At 58.2% G+C, this 15,729-nt stretch overlaps 1 protein-coding gene across 1 annotated transcript in view; it reads right to left on the bottom strand.

The window, feature by feature from the left end:
* Positions 1-15,729, bottom strand: part of LOC137458434 (zinc finger protein 850-like) — a gene marked incomplete at its 5' end in the record, with an annotated part of 119,581 nt that overhangs the window by 21,009 nt on the left and 82,843 nt on the right. The window contains one exon of the mRNA XM_068169908.1: positions 1,047-1,921. Coding sequence (XP_068026009.1) covers positions 1,047-1,921 — 875 coding nt within the window. The remainder of the gene's footprint in view (positions 1-1,046; positions 1,922-15,729) is intronic.

Genomic DNA, 15,729 nt, shown 5'->3' with positions numbered 1-15,729 from the left:
AGGGAGCAGCCCTCTATGTACTGCAAAGTGACCTCCTGTGGAGTGAGAATGGACAGTGCCTGAGGTGTGCTGCTGATTGCTGCTGGGCATGGTGCAGATGGCACAGAATGAGGGCTTGGGAATATCAAAGGTTAAGTTGAAAATTTGCTGCCATTACTCCACACCATCCTGCCTCATGCCACCTTCACAGGGACAGTGCTGGCTGGAGCAAAGTACTACAGGGCTTGAAGTTCAGATGGCAACATGAGAGGCTTCCTGTTCTGGTTGCTGCTGTTGGGTTCTGGCTCTCAGGTGCTGGCTCTTTGCTGAGGGGGAGGGCTGAAGGGGTTTAACTCCTGGCTGCTGCTGCTGACTGCTGTGCTTCTTTCTGCAAACAGCCTCAGGTCAGTGTTCATTATGGGATCTCCTTTGGATTCAGCTCTGTTGATGTTGTCTCTAGTCCGTATCTCAACCCAGAGGGGTTTTTGATTCAGGTGTGTGTTATTTTTCCCTCACTTCTGTTTTTTGGGGGAACAGGCAGCTTAACCTCTTCTCAGCTCTTCAACCTGTTCCAGCCCCAGAGTGGAAAGCCAACAGAAGCTTTCTGAGTTCTTCCCAAGATCTCCATAAGCTTCCCCCTACACCCTCCAAAGATCCCAAAAGTCAGTCCTAGGACCATCCAAATCCCAAACACCTAAGATCACCTGAAAGCCCCTGAAGAATGCCTCTGAGATGCCCCTCAAAACTCCTCTGAGAAACTCATTTTCCCCTCCCTCAACTGGGCATACAGTTCTACCCCATCCCTTGGGAGCAAATCCCCCAAAATTCAGGCATTGAGGCAGAGATAACTGAAATAAAAGCAAACAGACAGGATTTGGGTAACTTTTGGGGTTTATTGAGACAATTGGTCAATGGACAGAGGATTTCCAACCCCAGGGAGACACAAAGCATTGGGGAAGAACCAGACAGACCCTGGCAAAGCCCTGCCCAGCTCCACTGGGAGCTCCAGCTGTGCTGACTCAGCACTGTAATTGTTCTCATTAGCAATAATTGGTGTTCAGAAGGGCAGGAGGTTTTTGTTGCTTCTGGTACCTCCAGTCCTTGAGAAATGCAAAGGAAAAAAAAAATGATTTTGGTGCTGGACAGGCCCTCTCAGAGGGGCCGCGATTACCCAACAGATTCTAGGTGGATTTATGGTGCCACTCCAGTGCAGGCTGCTCTTTGGTGTGGGTGCAGCGGTGCTTGTTGAGGGATCGCTTCTCGCTGAAGCTCTTACAGCAATCAGCACAAGTGAAAGGCTTCTCACCGGTGTGGGTGCGGTGGTGAGCAATGAGAGTGCTCCTCTGGCCGAAGCTCTTCCCGCAGGTTGCAGAGGTGAACGGTTTCTCACCGGTGTGGGTGCGGTGGTGGCGAATGAGATAGTCCTACGGCTGAAGGCCTGACCGCACGCAGCACAGCTGAACGACTTCTCGCCAGTGTGCACACCACGGTGCTCTGTGAGAACTCGCTTGTTGGTGAAGCTCTTGCCGCAGTCGGCACAGCTGTAGGGCTTCTCACCATTATGGATGAGTTGGTGCTGGATGTATCGATTACTCGTGGTGAAACTCTTGCCGCACTCAGCACAGGGGAACAGATGCTCTCCCGTGTGGATGCGGCGATGGATGGTGAGAGTGGAGCTGTGTTTGAAGCTCCTGCCGCAGTCCCTGCAGGTGAAGGCCTTCTCACTGGTGTGGGTGAGGTGGTGTTGCATAAGATGAGAGAGCTGTCTGAAGCGCTTGCCACAGCTGTCACAAGAGAAGGGCTTCTCTCCAGTGTGAGTGAGGCAGTGCTGGGTGAGTTGGCCGCGCAGGGTAAAGCGCTGACCGCAGTCAGCACAGGTGAAAGGTTTCTCTCCAGTGTGGGTGCGGCGGTGCTGGGTGAGATTGCCGCGCTGGGTGAAGCTCTGACCGCAGGCTACACAGATGAACGGTTTCTCACCAGTGTGGGTGAGGTAGTGCCGGATGAGCTCAGAGTTCCAGCGGAACCTCTTGCCACAGTCACCACAAATGAAGGGCCGGGTGCCAGGCTGCGGGCAGTGGTGCTTCACTAGCTCTGAGCTACCTGGGAAGCTCTGCCCACACTCAGGGCACTCATTCAGCTCTTTGGGTGACAGTGAGGGACCTGCTCTGGCTTCATCCTCCTCCATACATTCCTCCCCCTCATCCTGCTCACCTTCATCATCATCATTATCCTCCTCTTCATAGTTGTCATTCTCAGCATCATCCTCCATCTTCTCCTCTTTTTCCTCCTCATCCTCCTCTACCTTGGGACTGCACATTGGCTTCTCCAACTTGATCTCTGGGTGCTGCTTCTCCTCCCAGCTCTTGTCTGGGTCCTTCTGTGAGGCCATGCTGTGGCAGGAAGGGGTCACAGCTCTGCAATAGGGAAGATGGAAGCACCTGAGCCCAGGACCTCAAACCCTCAGATCCTGCCTGGGTCATGACACTTCCTGACTCCCAACACCCAGCTAGAGAAGAGAATGCAGAGGGGACCTCAAACCCTCAGTTTCTGCCACAGTGTGGGTTCAGACCTTTAATACCTGTACTGAGACCCCAGGTTCCTGTGATCAGTGCCCTGAGGTTCCCTGGGGCTTACCAGTGGTCCCACTCTCCTCGAGCCTGGTGGCATTGGCGGGGGGATCCTGGCCCAATCTCTCCTGGCTCAGGCAATGGAGGCAGCAGAATTGACCAATGAAGACCAAACCACCTTCAACCTTCTCCCACCACCCACCACATCCGAACCCCAATCACCTCCTGCCACACAACTGCCCCCACAAGCCTGGGGAGTTCCTAAACTCCAACACCTGATGTGCCTCAGAACCCCTGGAGGGGTGAAATGTGGTGGGCAGGAGGAGGTGGAAGAGGCTGGGAGGTGCCCTGGGACTCTAGGATTCTGGGGGCTGGGGTCCTGCTGTTGCCCCACTCTGGGTTTCTTATCTGCAGGGCTGCTCCAAGGGGCAGATCTGCAAACTCTGCTTTTCCACAGCACACAGGGGCAGGGATGATGGAGAGAGAGGGACACAACTCCTGCCACAGAGAAGCAAAGGGCTCAGAGAGGACTGACCTGCAATGGATAGCTCAGCACTGCCCAGGAGCAGGCAGCACAGCTCAGCCTTGCTGGGGGCAGCTCCCAAGCCCAGCAGCACAGCCACAGCACACAGCCAGGGCTGCTCAAGATGGGAGGCCTCAACAAGTGCAGACTCAGCTCCTTGCCCAGCACACAGCTGCAGGCCAGCACCACAACACAGCTGCCTCCACACAGCCTCTCCCAGGCCTTCCCTGCAGCTTCCTCCCACTGCCTGCCCAGACCTCTGCTGCCTGCAGCTGCCTTTGACAGCAGATCTTGCTCTGGACCCAGCTCTCCTCCCTGGCTCTGCCCCCACCACACTCACTCTATGCCCAGCTCTGCCCTGCACACGCCTCTCTGCTGCCCACTGTCCAAGAGAAGATCACAGCAGCCCTCAGGACACACACAAAGGGAGCCTCATGCTTTCTGGAGGTGCATCAAAGGGGGAAGGGACTTGGGCAGCTTCTTGCTAAACCTTTTCAGCCCTCACTGGGATGCTGGAAGAGTCTCTGGCTCCTGCCCAAACCTCACATCTCCAGCACCCTTCACACACCTGCAGTCCAAAGAGACTCAGTGAAAAGGGTTTGGCTTCCTTCTCTCCCTGACCATTTCTCTCAGCTTGCTCTTTGCAGTTCCCTGGAGCTGCCACTACACAGCCCCAAGAGAAAATGAGGTTGGATGGGAGGGCACAGTGCCCATGGGCTGCTGTTCATCTCCATGCTGACACAGGCAGAGCTGCAGCACAATTCACTCCTTTCACCTCCTCAAATGCTGCCAGATTCTGCCATTCCCTGCACACACATTTGCCACCTGGGCCCTGCATCCTCTCCCCTTTTTGGGGGGACAAGGCCTAATTCCTGCCTGACCATTCTTAGGCCTTTCCCTCATCCCCAGCTCATCCATGTCCCTGCTGCCTTGGCTATCCCATGGTCCTGTGTCCCCCACCTCCACTGCCACTGCAGCTGGGAGGGTGGAGTGGGAAATGCTGTGGCTGAGGAAGCATCTAAGGAACTGGGCTGGAAGCAGCAGCACAAGAATGGAAGGGGCCTGAGACTAAAGGCTGGGATCAGCTGGAGGGCTGAAAGAACAGCACCAAGCCAAGGGGGGGTTACAGATGAGGGCTGGGGAGGGACCCTGCAGACACCTCAGGCAGCAACTGATGAGAGCAAGGGGGACAGAGAAAGAGTGAGACCTCAGGTGACTCCTGCCATGGGCTATGGCTGGGCTGTGTGGCTAGGAGCCCTGAGTGCCTGCTTGGGCTGTGCTGGATGTCAGGAGGGGTCAGGGGACTGTCCTGAGCCAGGCAGGCTTTGGGGCTTTGAGCTTCTGGGGTCAGCTGCTGCCAGCACCATTGGAGGTAGGAGCCAGGCAGAGCCACACAGCTGCTGAACTAAGCCCTCCCACCCCCTGCAGCCTTCACCCTCCATCTCTCCATCCATTGCTCCATCTCCACTCACTTGCTGCCCTCTCAGAGTCCACAGGGCCACAGCAAGTCCCCAGGGCTGATCTACAGAGCCAGCAGGGCCCAACAGAACCCCCTGGATGAGAGCATGGAGGAGAATCCCTGTGGTGGGTGGAAAGCACTGGGATGTCTTAAACCAGAAAGTAGAGACCTCCAGAAGGGACAGCAGAGTCCAGAGGGACACCACAAAGTGTCATCAACTCCTTTGGCAAGGTTCAAAGAGAGCCTCTGGCTCCTTAAACCTAAGGCAATACCCTGCAGAACAAGTTGGAGGAGCTCAAGGGGACAAGCTGCAGAGGGGGCCCAGGGCAACCTCCTGAGCTTCAACAAGAGCAAGAGCAGGGTCCTGCCCCTGGCCTGGCACAATCCTCACAATCAGGACAGGCTGGGGGAGGAGGGGATAGGAAGCAGCCCTGCAGAAAACCACTGGGGGGTGCTGCTGGACAAGAAGCTGCACAGGAACAGACAGGGGGAGCTTGCAGGCCACAAGGCCAAGGGCAGCCTGGGCTGCACCAAAAGCAGCAGGGCCAGAGATGGACAGAGGCCATCCTGGCACTTGGCTCTGCTCTGCTGAGACTTCACCTGCAGCACTGCAGCCAGCTCTGGAGCCCTCAGCACAGGAAGGACAGGGACCTGATGGAGAGGGCCCAGAGGAGGGACACAAAAATGATCAGGGGCTTGGAGCAGCTCTGCTACCAGGACAGGCTGAGGGAGCTGAGGGTGATCAGCCTGGAGAGGAGAAGAGAAGACCCTGGGGAGACCTAAGAGTGACCTTCTGGTACCTCAAGGGGGCTACAAGAAGGCTGCAGAGGGACTTTTTGCAAAGCCTGCAGGGACAGAACCAGAGGCAATGGCTTCAAACTAGAGCAGAGCAGATTGAGATTGGAGGTGAGGAACAAGTTCTGCATCAGGAGGCTGCTGGAACACTGCAACAGGTTGCCCAGGGAGGGGCTTGAGGTCCCAGCCCTGCAGAGGTTCAAGGTGAGGCTGGACAGGGCTCTGGGCAACCTGAGCTAGTGCAGGATGTCCCTGCTGACTGCAGAGGGGCTTGGACTGCAGCACCTTTGCAGCTCCCTCCCAACCCAAACCACTCCAGGATTCTAGGAGTCTAAGGGCAGCCTCCAGGGAGAGCAGGAAAAAGATGAGGCAGAGAAGGACAAGGAAGAGGACAAGGAGGAGGAGAACCAAAATCCCTTCCAAACTCCCCCAAACCTCAGCCAAATTCCTGGAAAGCTCTTCCAGCTCTGCAGAGTTCATTCTGAAGAGAGCTGAGGGAGTTGCTAGGCTCAGGGATGTCTTGCACACTCGGCACAAATGCTCCAGAAGCTTTCCAAGTGCCCTCAAAACCAGCAGCACAGCTCTGCTGCCACACAATGCCAGGCTGCAAGAGACCCCAAGGCTCAGCTGCTCCAACCTTGCCAGCTGACACTGCACTGGAAAGGAGCTGGCCCAGCCCCCTGCCAAGCTGAGCCTTCCAACTCTGCCCTGCAGGGCAATCCACCACTGCCCTGGGGAGAGGATTCCAATGGCTGACTGGCAGGGAAAAGCTTTTGCCTCTGCAGGGCACTGTGCCACTTCAGCTCAACTCTTGCAGCAGCTCTTTGAGATCTGCCTTTGGAGCACCACAAACTCTGAAGCACTGCAGTGCAAAGCAGCTCAGCTTCAACTTCCAACTGCCTGAACTCTCATTTTAAATTCAAGACAGAGGCCAGGCTCACACCCAGCCCCCAAGCTTAAGAACCAGCAACTAAGGTCAGAGTCAGCTCCCAAGCACAAGAATCCAGATCAGAAATGCAGAGCCAGCCCCCAGGCTCAGAGCCAGCTCCTAAGTTCACATCCAGGCCCCAAGCTCAAGAACCAGCAGCTAAGATCAGAACACTTCCCAAGCTCAGAGCCAGCCCCTGAGCTCAAGAACCAGCAATTAAGGTCAGAACACTTCCCAAGCTGAGAGCCACCTCCAGAGCTCACACCCAGGCCCCAAGCTGACAAGCCAGCAAATAAGGTCAGAACCACATTTCAAGCTCAAGAGCCAGCCCCCAAGCTCAAGAGCCAGCCACTAAGGTCCAGAACCTAGATCAAAAGTGCAGACTCCGCTCCCATGCCAGCAACTAAGCTCAGAATCACTTCCCAAGCTCAAGAACCAGCCCCTGACCTCACAGACAGGCCCTGAGATCAAGAACCAGACCCCAAGCCCAGAGTGAGCAACTAAGCTCAAAACCCTTTTCCAAGCTCACACCCAGACCCCAAGCTCAAGAGCCAGAAAATAAAATCAGAACCACTTCCCAAGCTCAAGAACCAGCAGCTAAGCTCAGAGCCAGCCCCCAAGCTCAGAGCCAGCCCCCAAGCTCAGAGCCAGCCCCCAAGCTCAGAGCCAGCCCCCAAGCTCAGAGCCAGCCCCCAAGCTCAAGAACCAGCACCCAAGCTTCAGAACCTAGATCAAAAGTGCAGACTCAGCTCCCAAGCTCAGAACCAGCAACTAAGATCACAACCACTTCCCAAGCTCACACCCAGCCCCCAAGCTCAAGAAACAGCTCCCAAGCTCCCAAGCCAGCACCTAAGGTCAAAACCCTTTCCAAGCTCAGGAATCAGCCCCCAGGCTCCAGTACCAGCAACAAAGGTCAGAACCAAGCTCCAGAGCCAGCCCCCACACACTCAAGAGCCAGCCAGTAAGGTCAGAACCACTTTCCAAGCTCAGAGCCATCCCCTAAGCTCAGAGCCAGCCCCCAAGCTCAAGAACCAGCCCCTGACCTCAGAGACAGGCCCTGAGGTCAAGAACAACACCCCAAACCCAGAGCCAGCAACCAAGCTCAAAACCCCTTTCCAAGCTCACACCCAGACCCCAAGCTCACATCCAGAAAATAAAATCAGAACCACTTCCCAAGCTCAGAGCCAGCTCCAGAACCAGCCCCCAAGCAACCTAAAACAAAAGTGCAGACTCAGCTCCCAGCCAGCAACTATGGTCAGAACCACTTCCCAAGCTCAGGAACCAGCCCCTAGGCTCCACTACTAGAACAGAGGTCAGAACCAAGCTCCAGAGCCAGCCCCCACAAGCTCAAGAACCAGCAACTAAGATCAGAACAATTCCCAAGCTCACAGCCAGCCCCCAAGTTCAAAAGCCAGCCCCTATGCTCCAGAACCAGCAACAAAGGCCACAACCAAGCTCCAGAGCCAGCAACCAAGGTCAGAGCCATTTACAAGCTCAGGAACCAGGCCCTGAGATCAGGAACCACACCCCAAGCCCAGAGCCAGCAGCTAAGGTCAGAACCCTTTCCAAGCTTGACAACCAGACCCCAAGCTCAGCACCAGCCCCTCAGCTTGAGAACCAGCAATTAAGGTCAGAAACCCTTCCCAAGTTCAAAGCCAGCTCCCAAGCTCAGCGCCAGCAACTAAGGTCACAACCACTTCCCAAGCTCCAGAACCAATCTCCAAGCTCAATGGCAGCCCCAGAGATTAAAAACCATCCCCTGAGCCCAGAGCCAGCCCCCAAGCCCAAGAAGCAGCCCTGAGCTCAGGGAACAAGCTCCTGAGCTCAGACCCAGACCCCAAGCTCTAGAACCAGCAAGCAAAGTTAGAACTACTTCCCAAGCTCAAGAACCAACCCCCAAGCCCAGAACCACTTCCTGAGCTCAGATGCAGTCCCCAAGCCCAGCGCCTGACCCCCAAGCTCAAGAGCCAGCAACTAAGGTCAGAACCAACCCCCAAGTTCAGAACCAATTTCCTTAGCTCAAGAACCACTTCCCAAGCCCAGAGCCAGCCCTCAAGTCCAGAACCAGCCTGTGAGCTCTAGAGCCAGGAACTAAGGTCAGAACCACTTCCCAAGCTCAAGAACCAGCTCCCATGCTCAGAAGCTGCCCCCTAGCTCAAGAATAAGCCACCAAGCTCAGACCCAGCCCCCGAGCCCGAGCGCCTGCCACTAAGGCCAGAACCACTTCCCAAGGTCACAGCCAGTCCCTGTGTGCAAACACCAGCCCCCAGCTCAGTGCCAGCAACTAAGGTCAGAACCACATCCCAAGCCCAGAGCCAGCCCCCGAGCCCAGAGCTAAAGAACGACATCCCGAGCCCAGCCGCAGGCCCTGAGCCTGAGAACCAGCAACTAAGGTCAGAAGTCATTCCCAAGGTCAGAGCCTGCCCCCAAGCTCAAAAAGCAGCAGCTGAGCCCAGAACCACTTCCCTAGCCCAGAGCCAGCCCCCAAGCCCAAGAACCAGCAACTAAGGTCAGAACCACTTCTCGAGCTTAACAACCAGACCCCGAGCTCACACTCAAATAAAAAGTGCAGACTCAGCTCCCAAGCTCAGAATCAGCTCCCAAGCTCAGGAATCATCAGCCAACAACACACCCAGCCCCCAGGCTCAGACCCACACCCAAGCTCAAGACCCAGCTCCCAAGCTCTTGGGGGCACCAGAGCTGCACACAGCACTCCAGCAGCACCAAAGTTCAGAACAGGTCCTCAAGGTCAGGCCCAGATCAAAAGTGCAGACCCAGATCCCAAGCTCAGATGCAGCTCCCAAGCTAAGGACCAGCAAACAAGCTCACCCCCAGCCCCCAGGCTCAGAGCCAGTTTCACAACTTTGCTTATTTCAAGTTCCCTTCATTGCACTTCTGCTAAGTGTCCAAATTCAAGCAGCCAGAGAATGCTTTGCCCTGGAAGGGACCCCAAAGAGCAGACAGCTCCAACCCCCTGCCATGCCCACAGACACCTTCCACCACACCAGGCTGCTCAAGCCCTCATCCAACCTCACCCACAGCACCTCCAGGCAGGGGGCAGCCAGCACCTCCCTGCCCAACCTGCTCCAGGCTCTCACCACCCCCACTCCAAACTATTGCCTCCCAAGCTCCACTCCAAATCTGCCCTCTTCAACCTTCAATCCACTCCCCCTCAGCCCATCACTCCCAGCCCCTCACAAAAGTCCCTCCCCAGCTCTCCTGCAGCCCCCAGCAGCTACCACAAGGCTGCTCCAACCTCTCCCCACAGCCTTCTCCTCTCCAGCCTCAACAGGCACAACTCTTACAGCCAACCCCCACAGGGGAACTGCCACAGCCCTCCCACCACCCCCAGGGCCTCCTCTGCACCCCCTCCAACAGCTCAACCTCCTGCCCCTCTTGGGGGCACCACAGCTGCACACAGCACTCCAGCTGGCAGCACACAATGCTGCCAGCACAAAAACCATTGCAGCAAAAGCCTCAACCTGTGCTCAGCTGCCAAAACCAAGGGGAGCTGAACTTAGCCACAAGAGGAAGGACCAAACTCAGCCAAGACACTGATCCAACACCCAAGGCTGCACAAAACAACCAGCAACAGCTTCCAGCAACAGCAGACCTGCAGCTGGGCTGCAAAGCTCTGCAGAAGAAAACCACTCCAGAAGGGCTCCAGGGCCCCAGGGATTGCAAAGCCCAGGCTCTCACTCTCCTCCTGCACAAGGAAAGCTTCACTTGCCCACAAGAAGCCAAACACTGCCCCACACCAAGCCATCCACACCACTTGACTTTCAACCTCCTTCAAGCCCTTGCCTGGCAGCAGCACTTCCTCAGCCCACAGCTCCAGCAACACCACAAGGCCTTGAAGGCTCTCCTGCACTCCACACCTCTCAGCCACACCCACACCCCTTGGCCACCCACAACCCAACAAGCTTCCTGCTCACCACTTCTCTTCCCAAGCCTCACCTCCCTTGGGCCCTCTCAGCACACCACCAACTGACCCCAGAAGGCTCCAGCTGACAGCACTGCTTGCAAGAATCCCAGGCACTTCCAAGGGAAGACTATGAGCCCAGAGGCAAAACCCAAACCTTTCCCCTCCCCACAGGACTCTCTCCCATTTCCCATTCTTCCCAGCACCTCCAGCACCTAAGATGCATTTGCTCTGGGGCAGCTTCCTCACACAGCCACACAATTGCCTGGCCTGCAAAAGACCTCTCTCAGCACTGAGGCCAACTGCCAGCCCCAACACCACCAGGGACACCAAACCATGGCCCCATGGCCACACCTTGCTGCAACACCTCCAGCCATGGCCACTCCACTGCCTCCCTGGGCAGCCTCTGCCAGGCCCTGACCACTCTGCCACCAAACTCATTCCTCCTCCTCTCCAACCTAAGCCTCCCCTGACACAATTTCAGGACACTTCCTCTCCTTCTACCACCTGAGACTAGGCACAAGAGCCCAACCCCCACCTCACTGCAGCCTCCTGGAGGGAGCTCCAGAGGCCAAGAGGTCTCCCCTCAGCCTCCTCTTCTCCACACTAAACACCCACAGCTCCCTCACCTGCTCCTCTCAGCCCTGCTCTCCAGACCCTTCCACACCTTTCTTGCCCTTCCCTGGACCTGCTCCAGAACCTCAAAGTCCTTCTTGGAGTCTGGGGCCCAAAACTCACCCCAGCATTCCAGGGGTGGCCTCCCCAGGGTGCAGCACAGGAGGACAATCCCTGCCCTGGCCCTGCTGGACACAGCACTGCTGAGACTTGCAGAGCACTGCAATTGCTTTGCTCACTTGCAGCAATCATTTCCTTCCCTTCCCAGCTCATTGCACAGCAAAGAGCAGCAAGGGAATTGCTTTGGCTTCTGCTGAAGCTCCTCCAAGGAAGCTGCAGGACTTCTCACCACCAAAACCATCAACAACAGGCTGCCCCCAGCCCAAGCCAAACCTTTCAGTCCAAGTCAATGCAGTTCCTCAGCCACAAGCAGACACTCAACAGCTCAGCCTCATTTGGCTGCCTGCCAGCAAGCATTTCCCCAGGGGCAGAGCAGCTGCAGCACAGCAGTCTGCTTCTGACCATGCTTCCTGCCAGCACAGCTGACAAAAGCTCTGCACAGCTCTCAGCCTGCAGCCACACAGCAAAAGCTCCTCCTGCCCTGAGCCTTTCTGTGCTCAGGAGGCCTGCAGAGAAACTGAGAAGCACTCTGCAACCCCCCAGGGAATCTTTGTGCCTCAGGAGATTGCAGAGCACAGAGGCCTGGGAGGGGTGTTCTGGGCAGGGGGGCTGTGGGTTTGGGGTGGTCCTGACACCTCCTTAACCTCTCTGCCCAGCTCTGCAGAAGGCCCAGCACCAGGGGCAGGCACTGTGCTGCCAGCCCAAGGGCTGAGGCAGGAGCACCCCTGGCAGCTGGCCCAGCACAGCCAGCTGCAGGCATTGGCAGTCTGGGGGGGTTTAAAGCCCTGAACCCCCAAACAGCCTCCCCCAGCTCCCTGTGCCACCCCAGGCAGCCCATGCTGCACCCTGCCACAAGCAGGAGGAGCCCAAAATGCCCCCAGGGAAACCACAACAGCAGCCTGAGAGCTCAAAATGCCTCCCTGGGACCCTCAGTTACCTCCCTGCACCCCAAAGCTATCCCAAAGGAACCAACAATGGTCCCCAACACCCAGGCAGCAGGAAAGGACTCCCCCACCCCCATGGGACCCAGCACTGGGGGGGGCTGTAGAGGGATTCTGGGGGGCTGGGCCCATGGCAGTGCCATTTGGGACCCTGCCTGACCTGGGGGCAAAGAAGACTTGGGGGGCAGCAACATTTGGGGACCCTCCTGTTCTTCCCTCCCCACTCCAGCTGGGCACTCCTCCAGTGCCACCCAAGTTGGGGACCCCATTGCCCTGGGGGTACCCCCCCCACCTCCTGGCCTCCTCTCACCAGCAGTCTTTATCTCCAAATGGGGGCTCCTGCCCAGGAGGCCACCCCAGCCCCAAGCCCTGGGCTCACAGACCAGGCCAGGCCAGGCTCTGAGGTGCTCTATGGCCAAACCAATCTGAGTCCAGCACCAAGCCACTGCTGGACCCCCCTGGACTCTTCCTTGGACCCCCCCAGCAAGGGCAGCGCTCAAGGAGGTGTCCTGCAGCTTGTGCAGGGATGAGAGCAGCTGAGGAGAGAGGGGAGAAGGCAAAGAGAGGGCAGAGAATGACCAGCAGAGAGCTCAGCACCACCCCAGGCTCCCAGCCAGGCTGCCAAGGTGCTGCTGGGCACCCACTGGGCTTGGCTGGGGGCAGGGCACCACTGCCAGCTGCAAGTAGCCAAAGGGGCAAGCTGGGCACACTGGGCACACTCCCACCAGGGGGAGGCAGCAGCACAGCACCACAACGAACCCCCAAACACACCCACCCCGACCCAGACCCACACACAGCTCCCCACAACCGCACCCACCCCCTCGCACCACCCCACCACTCCCCACTCCCAGCCTCACCACCCCGACCCACACCACACCCACACACAGCCTCCCCCACCACCACCAACTCCTACCCCCAAACCCACACAGCCCCACGGGCTCCTCACCAGCCCCTCACACGCCCCTCTCCGACCCCAAGCCCCCACCCAACCTCACACACGCCCCCACAACTCCACAGCCCCCAACAACCACCCCCCACAGCCCCACCCACACCAGCCCCACACCTCACCGAGCCCTCCTCAAGCCCAGCTCCAGGACACAGCCCTCAGCCCCACCGCAGCCCAATGCCAACCCCACCAGCCGCTCCCCCAAGCCCCAAGGGATCCCCACCCCAGCAGCCCCCACTCTGCCCCGCGCCTGCCCACACCTACCCCACAGCCCAGGCCAAAGGGGCGCACAGCAGCAGGAAGAGGAAGGACGAAGAGCTCGGAGCAGAGGCAGCTGCCGACTGCCGTCCCCTGCAGCCTCCTGGCAGCCTGGGCGAGCAGAGAGCGATGCAATGGAGGCCCCGAACCGCCCACGTTGCAGCCCAGCCCAGGCGGGGGCTGGGGCCGCAGACGAAGCCCCGCCCACGCCCGGGCAGCCGCAGCCAATGAGAGGCGGCGGGAGCGCGGCAGCTCCTCCCCCTGGGCGCTGCCGAGGCCCAGCCAGGAGCTGCCCCTGCCGGCCGCGGCCGCCATTGGTGCTGCCCCGTGGGGAGCGGCAGCGGGGCCGGAGCGCGGGAGAAGTGCCGGAGGTGCTGGCGGGCGAGCGGCAGCTGCCGGCTGGTGAGCTGCGGCGGGGCGGGAGGGGCTGAGGGGGCCGGGGAGCGCTGAGGGCGGCGGCAGCGCAGCGGGGAAGGCTCTGGCTGCGTGGGGCTGCCGGGGGCGTGTGCGGAGTTGGGGGTCGGGAGGGGCGCGGGGGGCAGGGGGCTCCGTGGGGCTGGGGCAGGCTTGGGGAGGGTGAGGAATTGTTCTGTTTGGCTTTGGCCAGGGGCAGGGGGGTGCCGGCGGGGCTGGGGGCCGCGGGGTTGGCTCCTGAAGCTCTTGGCTGTTTGCAGTCTGTGCTGTGCAGGATGTGCATTGGGACAGCAATGGGGGGGGGGCGGTGAGGTGTCAGAGAGCGGCCGGGAGGGACGGGGTCCAGAGTGCAACTCTCATCCCAGCCCTGCTGCCCGCACTCAGCACCAGGCGGGGCTGGCACTGGCACTGGGGGTGGGAGTGTGCTGGGGCGATGCAAAGGGCTCCGTGGGGATATCGATGGCTGTGGATCAGCTTCACCTCTCTCTGAGCTGTACAACTCCCCCCAGAGCCGAGAGAGCCAACAGCAGTGCCCAAGGGAGCGGCAGCGGTGCCGGAGCGCTGCGGGCGGCGGCAGCGGAGCGGGGAAGGCTCTGGGCGGGCCCCGGGGCATGCTGAGAGCCGGGGAGCGTTGAGCTGCTGGGCCCCGGCGCTGCGCGGGGCGTGCGGAGCTCAGCCTTGAGGTTTTCCTTCCTGCCTTTGTCTTGGAGTCCCCAGGTTCCCACTGCCTGCTGCGGAACATCTTGGGGCTGCCTCCAGCCCTCGCAGCAGCCTCTCTCGGGTTGCACTCAGATTGGTTTGGTCTGAGGTTGGCTTTGAGCTTTTTCCCTTAGGCTGTGAGCTGAACGCAGCTCAGGAAGAAAGTTCTGATTGCAGGCTGGAGAGAGAGGACTTGGGGCCGCAGGAGGAAGTTTGAGGAGGGGTTTGGAGGACTCCAGAGCGCTTGTGCAGGGCAGAGACACAAATAGGTCCCTGAGCCATAGCCGCCCCCAGCGCTCCCCGGCCCCGCAGCCCCTCCCGCCCCGCCGCAGCTCAGCAGCCGGCAGCTGCCGCTCGCCCTCCAGCACCTCGCATCCGAAGGGAGTCTCTGGTTTCAGTTCTGATGCGCCAGAGGGTGAGGAGTCTGGGTTGGGTTGTTGGGTGTTTGGCAGCAGCAGCAAGGTCATTTCCTGTGCCTTTTGTCCAGGGTCTGGATCTAGCAATTGCTGTGACTCCACCTCTGCAGAGCTATTTCCTGGCTCCATTTGCAGTGTCCCCGGGGTTGGGCTTGTTACCAGTGCTGATTGAGTCTGTTGCTGCCTAGCAATCATTTTGATGTCTTGCTGGAGCTGGCCTCTTGCAGCAACATTGACTTCCCATCTCCACTTACTGTCTTTCCCTTGGGGCTGTTAGTTCTTGTTACCTGTGCCAATGGATTTGGTTTTGTTCCTGTATGAAGTTTGGTTTCAGGCTAACAGCTCTGCCCCTGTGTGCTGGATTTTCATGCAGCATGTGTTGTGTTTGCAGCAATTTGGTTTTCCACTGCTCCCCTGTTTCAGTGTCTCAGTCTCTGCTAATAGGTAACTCCAGCCATTGGTCCATGAACCTGATTCAAATAGCAGCTCAGGTCTGGGCAAGCTTGCTTCTGTTCCTTCACTCTTGACAGCAGTGATCCACAGCACTTCAGTTGGGGGCCAGATGTTGTGGGGCAGGGAGGTGATGTTGTTTGAAACCCCAATGCATTGCAGTTGCATTTCCATGACTGTGGAGCACCAGCTGTCAAGTCCTCCCCAGCTTCTCTGGGTTTCTTCTTGTGCAGCATCAAATGTGCCTTTTGTAGTCTTTGGGAGCCAGCAGCTAAGGTTTCTCTCTCCATCCAGCTCCACCTCTTGATTATGGAAGATTTGCTCCCTGTCCTGTGTTCTTCTTCTCTAAAGCTGCTTTTTATCATCCCAGCAGTCTCTCTCAGTGACTTAGCTCTTTGTTTTGGTCTGTAAACCATTTTAGACTGTCCTGGTTGACTGATTGGGTATCCCCAGCAGCTGCATGAGGGTGACCTAAACAGCCTCCTGATGTGTGTGCCATCACCCCATGTTCCTTCTGTCCATATTACAGAGACCTGAGCACAAACCTAACAGGCAGTTGTCCCCCAAGAAGTTGACTCTTCCCTTGAAAGTGCCACTGCTCTGTTTGCAGCCAGAAAGGATCTTCTGTGTGGTTCTGAGCCTGAACTCAAACCTCTCTCCCTTAATCCTGCAGCTACAAGGGGTCCAAGAGAGCAGA

This window comes from Melanerpes formicivorus, unplaced genomic scaffold, assembly GCF_026170545.1.
Source record: "Melanerpes formicivorus ecotype bairdi unplaced genomic scaffold, bMelFor1.0.p_v2 SCAF_243, whole genome shotgun sequence".
Classification (NCBI taxonomy): domain Eukaryota; kingdom Metazoa; phylum Chordata; class Aves; order Piciformes; family Picidae; genus Melanerpes; species Melanerpes formicivorus.
The sequence above is the reverse complement of the archived record's forward strand: the minus strand, read 5'-3'. Positions and strand labels throughout refer to the sequence as shown.